Genomic DNA, 12,241 nt, shown 5'->3' with positions numbered 1-12,241 from the left:
ACCGTGGCAACAGGCTAAAGATCCGGCAGATTCATTTTATATATGCATTGTACGGGGGGCTCTCCTGGCTCATGAAATGGGTAACCATTAAGCCCTCGGGCCCACCTACAGCCACAAGAGCCGAGACGGAGGTCTTACGTACAATGGAACTCTGGCTGTTTCTGCTCAGTTTGGCGGAGAAGATCCCCTGTGCACAGTTAGACACGCTCAGGAGTAGCACGGCTCTGTTGCTTCTGAGTTACAGGGACGTCCTCCCAGTTGGACAGAGCAAGGTGGGCGGCCGTGTTAGTCTCTCTGTAGCAGTAGAAAAGAGCAAGGGTCCAGCAACACCTATAAGACTAACAAGATTTGTGGTAGGGTATGAACTTTCGTGAGCTGTGACCTCCCACAAATTCTGTTAATCATATAGGTGCTACTGGGCTCTTGCTCTTTCCTCCCAATTATTCCTTGTCGTCTATTGCTAGGATTACATAGGTCCCAGTAGCCTTTAAAAACATTCAGCCGCGAGGGCTTTTGCATACATCTGTCTGAGCTGTGATCAGAAATTGATCAAAACTCTGATTTTTGTATGATCCACTGGGTCTCAACAAGAAGTTGAAACTCACAAAAACTTGGCAAAAAGTGCGCTGATCAACAAGCACGATGACAATCAGGGACTACAACAGTCCCCCTCAACAGCAACCCATCTGCTTCCATTTGAAGGCCAACCTCATCATTTTAGCTCCCATAAATGAGCAAGTCAAATTAGCTTTCCTGGAGCACTGGTAGCTGCTGCATTAGAATACAACATGGAAAAACAAAACCCTAAACAGCAATATCAAAATTATAACTAGAAAGCTGTAAAAGCAGAAATGAAATTCAAAGCTGAATTAAGAAAAAAAAATCTGAGATCTTACATGTTTACCCAGAAATAAGTGCTCAGCGGTTTACTTAAACAAAAGTCACAGATGACTCTCAATGGGCCTTAACATCAGAGAAAAATCAATCTTTGCTGCACGTAACAATGGAAGCCATTGTACTGATTGTTATGTTGGATTAAACAGAAGCTAATTGTTGTTGGCATTTGAGATAGCAAGAAAAGTCTTCAGAACAGCCGCAGTCTAACTTGATAATAGTTTAACAATGCAATCCTAAACAGGGTTATATGCTTTTAAGTCCAGTGACTTCTGTGGACTAAGAGAAGTATAACGCTGTTTAGGATTACACTGCATTGAAAAGAATCACATTATTGATGTTGACATGCAGTTCTGAAGGCACATGCATTACCAAAGGACACAGCAAAGAAATGAAGAAGACATGGACCCCGTTCCACACGGGCATCCTTTGCCCTATGCTCTCCCAGCACCCAATTTCCAGTCATAAATATCTAGCCTGGCAGAAGAAAGTAAAACACACAATACCAAAAACTATTAGAGGTGGAAGAAGATAATTCTCTAAAGTTGTCAACTTAATTTTATTCTAAGATGATATTATCTTTACATTTCAGTTAAGTTTCAATTAGATCCATGAGACAAGGATACTTGTACTTCCTCTGGCTGACCCTCAAGCCAAGGGCATGGGCATTATGATTTCTGAAGATGGGGCTTCAGGTACCTGCTGTTGAATTTGTCTGGTTCTTCTTCCCGGGCATTATGAAAACCTAGAGTCAGCTCCGCATCGATGCCAAGGCCACAGTAATTGTTCATCTGTACAATCTGAAATTTTTTAGAATCAGAGTTAAAGTCTAAAAATATAAGCATCTTAATTTTCCAACATTTGTAGCATGACACCTCTTCAAGACAACAAAAGTCTGTCAAGGCATAAACTGAAATACTGCGCTAGACTCAACCAAGTTTCCATTTTCTCACCAACAGACCCTGGCAGGGCTTTTTTTCAGGGGGAACGCAGGGGAACGGAGTTCCGGAACCTCTTGAAAATGGTCACATGGCTGGTGGCCCCGCCCCCTGATCTCCAGACAGAGGGGGGTTGAGATTGCCCTCCGCGCCGCTCAGCGGCGCAGAGGGCAATCTCAACTCCCCTCTGTCTGGAGATCAGGGGGCGGGGCCACCAGCCATGTGACCATTTTCTCTGAGAGCGACCCACTGAGTTCTTTTCCCAGAAAAAAAGCCCTGGGCCCTGGGAATGTAAATGCTACAATGTGAACCACTCCTGTTTTCTAAGTCAAAGCTTTAATTCAAGGATAATAAAATAGCTAGGGATTCTCCAGCCACATTCATTCACCAAAAGAATAAGCTCATTTGAGAGGAGAGGAGGTTGAAAGAAACTGCTGAGGTATAATTTTGCACTGAATTCTCAAGCTAGGCATATTTATTAAAAAGATTTATGGGCTGCCTTCCTCACTGCTCAAGGCAGTTTACATAAAGCAATAATCATAATAGCAATAATATTCAATTTATATATCGCCCTTCAGGACAACTTGACGCCCACTCAAAGCGGTTTACAAAGTGTGTCATTATTATCTCCACAACAATCACCCTGTGAAGTGAGTGGGGCTGAGAGAGTGACTGACCCAAGGTCATTCAGCTGGCTTCAAGCGGAGGAATGGGGAATCAAATCCAGCTCTCCCGATTAGCCCAGTGAACTGAAGCATGCTACTAGATGCTGGGAAATAGCTGGCTGAACATGTTCAAAACAGCTACCACCTGCCAATAAATGTGCATTTGTACTCAAGCCTAGTGAAAGATATACCATCTACTCAGGGCTTTTTTTGAGGGGGAATGCTCCGGAACAACGTTCCAGCAGCTCTAGAATTTGTCCACGTGAGGAGAGAGGGAGCGAGAGGGAGAGGGAGAGGGAGAGGGAGAGGGAGAGGGAGAGGGAGAGAGAGAGAGAGAGAGAGAGTGCAAGCAGAGCTGCTGGGGCCAGCTCTCTAGAGGAGGCTAAGCTGCTTTGAGTTCATTCTGTTTTATTTTTATTGGGGGAGTGGGTGGGTGGGGCTGTGTGTGTATGTGTGCTACTTTGAGTTCATTCTGCTTTCTTTTCAGGGGGGGTGGGAGCTCTCTCTCTCTGTGTCTTTGAGTTCATTCTGCTTTCTTTTCAGGGGGGTGGGAGCTCTCTCTCTCTGTGTCTTTGAGTTCATTCTGCTTTCATTTCAGGGGGGTGTTTGGCCTGTGGGGGGACTGTGTGTGTGCTGCTTTGAGTTCATTCTGTTTTATTTTTATTGGGGGAGTGGGTGGGTGGGGCTGTGTGTGTATGTGTGCTACTTTGAGTTCATTCTGCTTTCTTTTCAGGGGGGGTGGGAGCTCTCTCTCTCTGTGTCTTTGAGTTCATTCTGCTTTCTTTTCAGGGGGGGTGGGAGCTCTCTCTCTCTGTGTCTTTGAGTTCATTCTGCTTTCGTTTCAGGGGGGTGTTTGGCCTGTGGGGGGGACTGTGTGTGTGCTGCTTTGAGTTCATTCTGCTTTCTTTTCATGGGTGTGGGTGGGGCTGTATGTGTGTGTATTGCTTTCATTCTTTTGTTGAGTGAAGTTGACATTGTTATGGTTCCACACTATTAACAACTATTCAAGAATTTACTGCAATTTAAAGTGCTCCGTGCCTCAAGTGCAGTCCATAATCCAACCTTTACACAAGTCAACATACAGTAATATACATTAATAATCAATACATCAATAATTCATTCCCATCAATGGTACCACGAATAATTCATATGTCTAAAGCAGTCCATTTAAATGCTTCTGTTGTTCATTCAATGAATGGGAGTTCAAAAATGCAAACAGTGGTTCAGCTGAATCCTCTTCCGTTCTTGGGATTTTGTGCAGAGCTCAAACCGACATATAGCTCTCATTTATGGAAATCTGTGTAGAGCTCAAACTAGACGGTTTGAGCAGTTCAGAGGTTTATTTGACTCTGGTATCTGGTGCTACTCACTACGACGATGTGTATGACTGACTGATTTATACTTGATAGCATTTATATTCTTTAGATCTTGTTGACTTCCGTTTTTGTTCTAGAGTAAATGGTTCACTGTTTTTGATTACCTTTGTATTGTATAGTGATATTCTTGGTGGAATCCTTTGTAGTTTTGTTGCCTGAGCACCTCTCGCCCCTTTGCATATTCTATGAATTGACAGGCCTTGAACCATTCAGAAAGATTTATTTGGCCACGATTCAAGCAATAACAAACATTTCTCTCTCACCACCACTGCCTTCAAATGAGCTCCACGGCTTAAGTACAATTCAGTGCACATCATCTACTACCATTGCTCTAGACCTTCCTCAAAACATCACCCAGTCTGCTTCATTTTCCCTGGAACTTCAGGAAGTTGGGAAGGGGTATGACACGTGGGTGGGGGGGGGGTGCTAGAAAGCAATCCTGTCAAATCCTCATTCAACTGCAGGACAAGTGAATCTACAAGGCAGTCATTGTCACTATCCAAACAATCCCTCAAAAAATTCTAGAACGCAAATGGATCCTTGTCCCCCACTCAGACAAGAGGAAAACAGGGTTGCACTAACTGTTGTTCATCAATTGGTCTTCTCTGCATGAACACACTGGGACTATGCACATGCAGGCCAGCCACGTAGAAGATTTCCAGAGCTTTTAAAAGAAAAAATTCTCCTCAGCCTCAGCAATAGAGAGCCTCTCTCTGCCACAGCAAAAAGAGAACTAAGGAACAATGCCCCTCCTCCTAGTTATGTCATGCTTTTGTCAGGAAAGCAGCAAAGGGAGGAGTGGTGCTCCTAGTGTTCTAGAAAGCTCTGGAAATCTTCTCTGTGGGTGGTCTGCACATGTGCAGTCCCAATGTGGGACTGCACAGAAGGCACGGAATTGAACAGTCAAGTCCAAAGGAGCTTGTAGCAGATAATGCATTAGCCTTGAGACAAATGTCTAAATTCCAGCTCTTTGGTCACTTAGTGCAAAAAACTGATCCAGTTTAATCATTTCTTTCAGGTGTAAGATGCAAAATGGCCTGGAGCAGCCACATTGCCTTGGAGCAGCACGAATCCCATAGCCTCTCTCTTCCTTTCGTTCTGGCTGCTGACTCCTAGGGTTGCCAGGTCCCTATGCCCTCCCGCCGGGAGAGGGGACCTGGCACTTACCTTGAACCGGCACCGGCAGTGAGGTCCTCTTGGTCGCCTGTGCGATGATGTCACTGCCAGAAGTGATGTCATGGCACTGGCCACGGGAGTGCTCCTGCGCTCTGTGCGGGGGCAATTTGGCTCGTTTGGAGCCCAAATCAGCCCCAAACAAAGTGCAGGAATGCTCCCACGGCCAGCGCAATGATGTCACTTCCAGAAGTGATGTCACCATGCCTGTTGGGAGTGCATGCACAGTGCGTGTTCCTGAAGTACCTGCCAGTGGCGAGCAACCTCTGGAAGCTTGCCACCTCCCGCTGACCACTGGCAGGTTGGTGGGCAAGGTGGCAAATCCCCCGGAGCCTGCCTGCCACCAGCGGGCACCCTACTCACTCCTTTTCCTGCCATTCCTCCCCTGCCTCAGGAGCTACCCTCCAAACCCATTTCTATGACCCTCTCCAACTCAAACTCCTGCCAGATGACCAAGTTCCAAGTCCACCTTTTTCTGTTGATGACAGCAAGTCCTTAGCTGAGGCTAGCAACCCTAACAGGCATGGTCAAAGTACACTGGCCTGAACACAATACCAAAGACTTCGGGCACTCAAGTTTTCTTGTAAGAGGTTAGTAATTGCCACCAATTCTCCCCTCCTACTGCTAATACCCACTATGCAGTTCCTGAGTGTCTGATGTGCCCCAGGAACAAAATGTTTGGGGGTTCAGAGGAATTATGGTCAGAAACCACTGCCCCCCCCCCCCTCAAAAGAAACCTAAGTGGCCATGACTTTCCGGAACTGCATGGTTGGATAGGGGGCATTCTTGCTACCATATATTTCAAGAGAGAGTGTTACTCCCTAACATTCTGGGAATAAACTAATTTTCAGGGTCAAAACAATGTATTATTCTTATCATTTATCCTGGGATAACACACTGAACAACGTGCTTGCTTGTTTATGGTTTGCTTGTTTAAAAATGAAATTGCAATCAAAATGAAACTGCAAAAATGAAACTGCAATCATCCTTAAAACCTTCACAAGAACTTTCAAAACAAATTCACTGATGGGATTAATCCTAATCGAGGCAACGTATGCTAATTACCATTAACTAAATATTTGGTATACATGCTGCTTGACAATTGAATTCCCACAACTACCCACTCTGAAAAGCATTTTTTATAAATGGTGCATTATCTACTCGTGTTGCATTTTCCTTCCTGCCGTGAAGCCTCGCTCCTTACAGAAAATTCACGAGGAAGGAGTGGGAAGGTACAAATAGACCACTGCAGATGGATGAGACTCGGAGACAGAAGAGATAAAATGGGAAAGGAGGCTGGAGAGAGCACTTAGCATGCAGAAGGTCCCAGGTCCAATCCTGGCATTCCAGGTTTAAAAATCTCAAGCACCAGCAGTGGGGCTGGGGAGGGAGGAAGCCAAGACTCTGGAGAGCTGCATGTCTGAGCAGACAATCCTAAGTTACACAGACCAACAGTCTGCCTCAATATAAGGCAGCTTCATACATTCGTTACAGAAATGTCCATGTAGTCTGCTGATTGGGTATTTAGATAATGGCAATAAAGTTGGAGAGGCAAATCTTGGCTGCAGACTTTTAGCGTAACCTTCATTAGACTGCACACAGCACATTTCTAAGCAGAGCTCTTTTAAGTCCTTGAACTCAGAAGGGAGTAAGACGGTTTATAATTACACTATCGATCTTTTAATGGGTTAAGAACTTTACACTCTTATTTTTAAGGGAAAAAATCAAAATAAACAAGAAAATTACCTTAGGAGGCTCAGGCTCCAACACGCCATTTTCTGAACTTCCAACAGCCTCCTGAGCATCTAAAAGGATGGTCCAGCGATCCATGAGCACATCATCTGCTTCGTCTACGGCTATCAGAATCGAGTACGGATCTTCACCACTATATCCAGCACCCCAGCGCAGCACTCTCCCCAAGTCATTACCTGGTTTTTAAAAAAGGAAGGAAGGAAGAGCAGCTTTCATTAAGAATTTGTACAAAAGCAAAAGGGAAATCAGTACGACTACCTTCTAGGTCTTATACAATCATCTGAAAATGTAAAACCCTTTACTGTCTTCACTGTACTTGTCCTTAAAGGTAAAAAAAGGTAAACTTAGTCCCCTGCACAAGTACCGAGTCATTAATGACCCATGGGGGGGGGGGATCGCATCACGACATTTGGCAGACTTTTTGTTACGGGGTGGTTTGCCATTGCCTTCCCCAGTCATCTGTGCTTTACCCCCAGGAAACTGGGTACTCATTTTACCAACCTCGGAAGGATGGAAGGCTGAGTCAACCTTGAGCCGGCTACCTGAACCCACATGCATAACAAAAGGCAAGACCCAGCTAAAGTAGCACAAAACCAAGAGAGGAAGTCTTTTCTTTCTTTCTTCTTCCAGTTTGCAATATGACCAGCGGATTGGTGATGATTGAATGCAGGCTGTTATAGTGCAATACTGACACGCCCCTGAGGAAGTCCGTGGGGACAAGAATCTGCGTGATAAAGAGCCGGCCCCGGTGTTGGGTGTCTGGATTCAATCATCACCAATCCGCTGGTCATATTGCAAACTGGAAGAAGAAAGAAAAAAAAGACTGTATATTTAAAGACTATTTGCTGAACTTACTTACCTTGTACCTTGGAGTCATTACCTGTGGAGTCAATTACACATATGTATTTTCTATGAATTGTTGTACCCACATGAGAAATTGAGCACTTGCCACTTTAAGTTGTTCAAGTAAATTTCGGATATGCTTTTGACTTGGCGGGGCTTTTTTTCCTCTCTTGGTTTTGGACTACCTGAACCCGGCTTCTGCCAGGATCGAACTCAGGTCGTGAGCAGAGCTTGGGCTGCAGTACTGCAGCTTACCACTCTGCGCCACAGGGCTCCACTTGTCCTTAAAATCATTACTATAACAAACACAGCAGCTCTCCAGAGTACCAGGCAGATATTCTTTCACATCACCTACTACCTGATCCGTTTAACCGGACGTGCTGGGGACTGAGCCCAATTAAACAGACCTACCACTGAGTCACTGCTCCATCCATACCAAAGCAAACAAAGCACTTTTTTAGGGGGGGGGTGTTATTTATACTTTGCTTTTCTCCCCAATAGTAACCCAAACTGACTTACAACTGGCTCTTCCATTTTATCCTCGCCAAAATAACCCTGTGAGGTTGGCTAGACTGAGAGTGAGTGACTGGCCCAAGGTCACCTGGTGAGTTTCCATGGAGCAACAGGAATTTGAACCTGGGCGTCCCCGACCCTAATATGACACCCCAACCACTACCCCACCCTGGTTATCATGAGTACAGGCAACTGTTTTCCATTCCCATTCCAGTTCCAGTTTCACCTGTTCCTAACGGTAAAATAGCCACAGATGGCTCTGAACAGACGAGCTTGTGCCGGACCTCTTCCAGTGCACCGAGTACCCAGCCAACTGTGCCATCGCCTCCACATACCAATATTCGGAAGAATGGGATCTGGGAGAACGTATGAAGTCTTCAATATAAAAATAAAGGAGCACAATATTATTGCAGAACTGCGGCAAATTAGAATGTACATTTAGGCTTCTTAATTCTCCCAGTCAATTAAAGAATTTAAAATTGATTGTCAGCTTTTTAACTAACAGATGTTGGAATCCAAAGAACTACAAGCTAGTTCTGAGCACCCAAGGAGAGTCTGGATTAGTGCACTTTGTATGGTATCCTGCAATGCCCTTTTGTTCATTCGCCTGAAATGGAGTGGAAATTCAAAAGCCCGTTTGTGATACAGCATGGCACACAATTCCAAAGCTCCCTTGGACACAAGATGGAACCAGCTATAGTGAGCTTGGTATTCAGATCAGTAAGTTTCTCTCTACCATCGCACCCACGAACGACGGCTGTCTTACCAAATCATTACAGAATTGTTATACACTGTGTGACTATTGTTCAGAAGAAAGAAGTTATTGCAACATGGGTTTGCAGTTATAGGATAGCTGGGATGAAACCAAAGGGAGAAGCTTTGTAGCAACAAGCTGATAACCAGAGGTTGCTCTGGTCAGCAGATAAACAGCTACTGGTGGTCCCTTGCCCAAGGAGGTTCGCCTTGCCTCGACCAGGGCCAGGGCTTTCTTGGCCCTGGTGCCTACCTGGTGGAATCCTCTGTCCAAGGAGGCCCAGACCCAGCAGGATTCGTTATAGTTTCGCCGGGCCTGTAAGATGGAGATGTTCCACCAGGCTTATGGTAGTTGAGGTGGTGGATCACCTAACCAGCCTCCTGCTTGGGGTATTATGTGCCCTGACCCTGTGATAACTAGCTCCTAGCCACCTGCCCCGTGGACCCTGAAGACATTGGATGTGAGATGCGTTGTGTGCTGCTTTAAATTTTGAAATATAGTATTTATATGATGTTTAATGTTTTTATGTATGTTTTTATTGTATATATTTATTGCATTGTTATGCACTCTAAGACTGCTTGAGGGAAGAGCAGATTATAAACAAAATAAAATAACACATTGTCCTCCTACCCATTACACCCTTGGTATATCACTGAGCATTTGAGAAATGAGCCTCTGCTGGATTTCTATAACTACTGCCAAATCCCAAATGTAAAAATAGAAATGAGATTTATTAAACTTTCCCCTGCAGTTTTCTTAGCTGACCTTAAAAGCTGTTGAAAATAGTGGGAAGATTCATTATCTGGCAGTTCAACAATCCTTTCTGCCTCAATACTGCTCAGCTTCAGCAGCAACACATTGTGGCAGTGCCCCACCACGCTGTGCAGACCGCTGGCTGGTGCCTAAAGGCCGGTGGCAAGTGGCCCCACACAGCAGTGGGGTTTGAGTTGCATGAACAGCAGCATCCTCCCCCCCCCCCCATTTTGGTAACGTTTCAAAAACTGTTTGCATGCAATGTGGTGCAGGAAGCTGCTGTTCAAAGGGAAAAAACTCACACGTGTGCTTCAGATACGTTTCTCTGATACCGACCACTATGTTCATTATTGGTCAGCACTGAAAAGAAACCTGGCTTCTTGCTTGCATGGTGACAATGCGGTTTTATGAAAACATAGAACAGAGACCCCAGACTCTTAAAACAGCTCTATAACAAGCAATGCCAAATCACAAGGAAGGAATTAGAGGTGGTGTAACAAATGAAATGTTGGATGTGTATATTTTATATTTTTACTCCCAACCACTTCTATATGGCTTCCACACTACATTTGAGGTTCAGCACTTGCAAGGTATTATGTGCTTTCAAGATCAGGCAGCAGACAAATGAAAGGAAAGAAAGAAGTTCAATAAAATCTAGTAAAATACCATCAATCTGATTTTTAAAAGCATTAAAAAACAAAAAAATCTACATTGAACTCAAAGTTACCCAGGCAGCGGTCCTCCATTCATTAGTTCAAAGATTTGATGAGGATTCAACAGTTTTCTAAAACTGTACAGCAAATCCCGACCCTTAAGGCCTCCACTTTTCGGGTTCACAAAGACAAGCAGCGGACAGCAATTCTGGGGAAGCCTGGAATGCTAGAAAATGCACACAGAGGCAGTTACAGAAACAGGCGTAAGTAATGAAGATCTTATTTTAAAAAAGAGGCTTTTTAGCAGACCTGGGGCACCACCTACGGGAAACTTCTGTATAAATCTGTTTGAAAAGCACCTACAGTAGACAGAAGGAACTCCTGCTTGACTGCTATCATAACAAAAAAAAGCTGTTAACAAAAATAATGAATACAGCATAAAAACTAGTTGTAAGCATTACACGTCATGTTCTCGTTTCCTCATTTTTACAGTGCTAGAACATGAAGTAACATAGACTCTTCATAGTTAAACACTAAAAGAATTAAGCCATACAGGATGAAATCAAAGATGTAAATGCTGCACTTTCTTCTCTTCAGCTTTAGCTTCACGATATTCTCACATCTAATATATTTAAGGTTGAGATAGCACATTTTACATATACATATGGTATACCTGCAATTAGAGATTACAGGAGCTTTGTTTGGTAAGTCAGTGGGCTGGATACAGAGTAAAAATTTCTGCTAACAATAATGTGGTGTAATTTACACCAATTTCTCCTTACAGCTGCATACCCCCAACACCATTGATAAGGTTCCCCAGGCCCCAGGAGCAGCATATCAGAGAAATCAATAGGCTGTAGTGGGAGACAGGGAGGGGGGGGGAGTTCTGTTCCACTGACGTTGTCTGGATTCAACTCAGTGTCATCTTCATATTCCCAGGTGGGGGGTGAGTGTGGCTACCTAAAACCACCAAGGGAGGACAACACCACACTTTACAAAAGAAAACAGCTGCAGTTCTACAATGCTACGAGAAACACGCTTGCATCTTTAGAACACACACACACACGTGCCTCGGAGACTTGCTTGAGCTAAGGCTTCCTGCCATGTGTACACAGGCTCTCTCTTCAAGTCATGGGTACACTGTTTGCCTTTCACAACATGTTTGCCTCCAGTAATACCGGTGTACCCACGGCAGCATGCTGTGGAGCCGCCCCACGTACAAGGCAGAGGTGAGAAGGCAACAAGCCTCCTGGAGATATCCGAAGAGGACGGATGAACCGTTCAAGGCAGCTGCTCAAGCGCCCCACCAGCTGGTCTTGCAGAGGGGCACCGGCAAGCGTACCAGTCTTGCTTGAAGAGAGCAACTTTTGTTGGCTTCAGAAAGCAGGAAGTGACAGCAATGAAGCAAGATTTATTTCAGGTGAGGTTAATACAACTAAGCCTGCAAAGCCGTTTGCTCTCAGAGAAGCAAACAATCGTGGCCTGGCTACACAACAGGCCCAGTTCACACATCACAACAAACAGCGGCTCGTCTTACTCAAGTTAGAACCCAAGCCAAAGTCCAAACTTCAACTTACAGTTTCTAATTTCAGTTTGCTGGCTAATTAAAAGCCATGGTTCGTCAATTAAGACAATACCTTAGCCACAGCAATATTTTCCCAATCACGGTTTGGTACAATGTCTGATCTGAGCCAGTATGTGGTGCACCGTTATTCTTTACTTTTGCTCTGAAACATCCTCCTGAGGAAGGTTCTCAGAGTCCACAGGCTGCAATAATTTTGGACTAACTAGTCCACTCAGAGAGAGCATGACTTTAATTCTATGTTTTGCATGTAAGAGTGTCCAGGAGCACCTCTTTCAACTGTTAGGATACATGGAATTAGTTTCTAAGGACGCATTTATTTACTCAAGAGCAGGGAAAATTAGC

General features: G+C 44.5%; 1 protein-coding gene across 2 annotated transcripts in view; it reads right to left on the bottom strand.

The window, feature by feature from the left end:
- DGKQ (diacylglycerol kinase theta) overlaps window positions 1–12,241 on the bottom strand; it is an 83,481-nt gene that overhangs the window by 6,131 nt on the left and 65,109 nt on the right. For both annotated transcript variants that reach the window (XM_054986843.1, XM_054986844.1), the window contains 4 exons: window positions 10,389–10,540; window positions 8,381–8,529; window positions 6,793–6,974; window positions 1,594–1,694 (listed from right to left, as the gene is read on the bottom strand). In XM_054986843.1, the coding sequence (XP_054842818.1) occupies window positions 1,594–1,694; window positions 6,793–6,974; window positions 8,381–8,529; window positions 10,389–10,540 (584 nt within the window). The remainder of the gene's footprint in view (window positions 1–1,593; window positions 1,695–6,792; window positions 6,975–8,380; window positions 8,530–10,388; window positions 10,541–12,241) is intronic.

This window comes from Eublepharis macularius, chromosome 8 (genome assembly GCF_028583425.1).
Source record: "Eublepharis macularius isolate TG4126 chromosome 8, MPM_Emac_v1.0, whole genome shotgun sequence".
NCBI lineage: Eukaryota > Metazoa > Chordata > Lepidosauria > Squamata > Eublepharidae > Eublepharis > Eublepharis macularius.
This window is presented reverse-complemented; position numbering and strand designations above follow the sequence as displayed.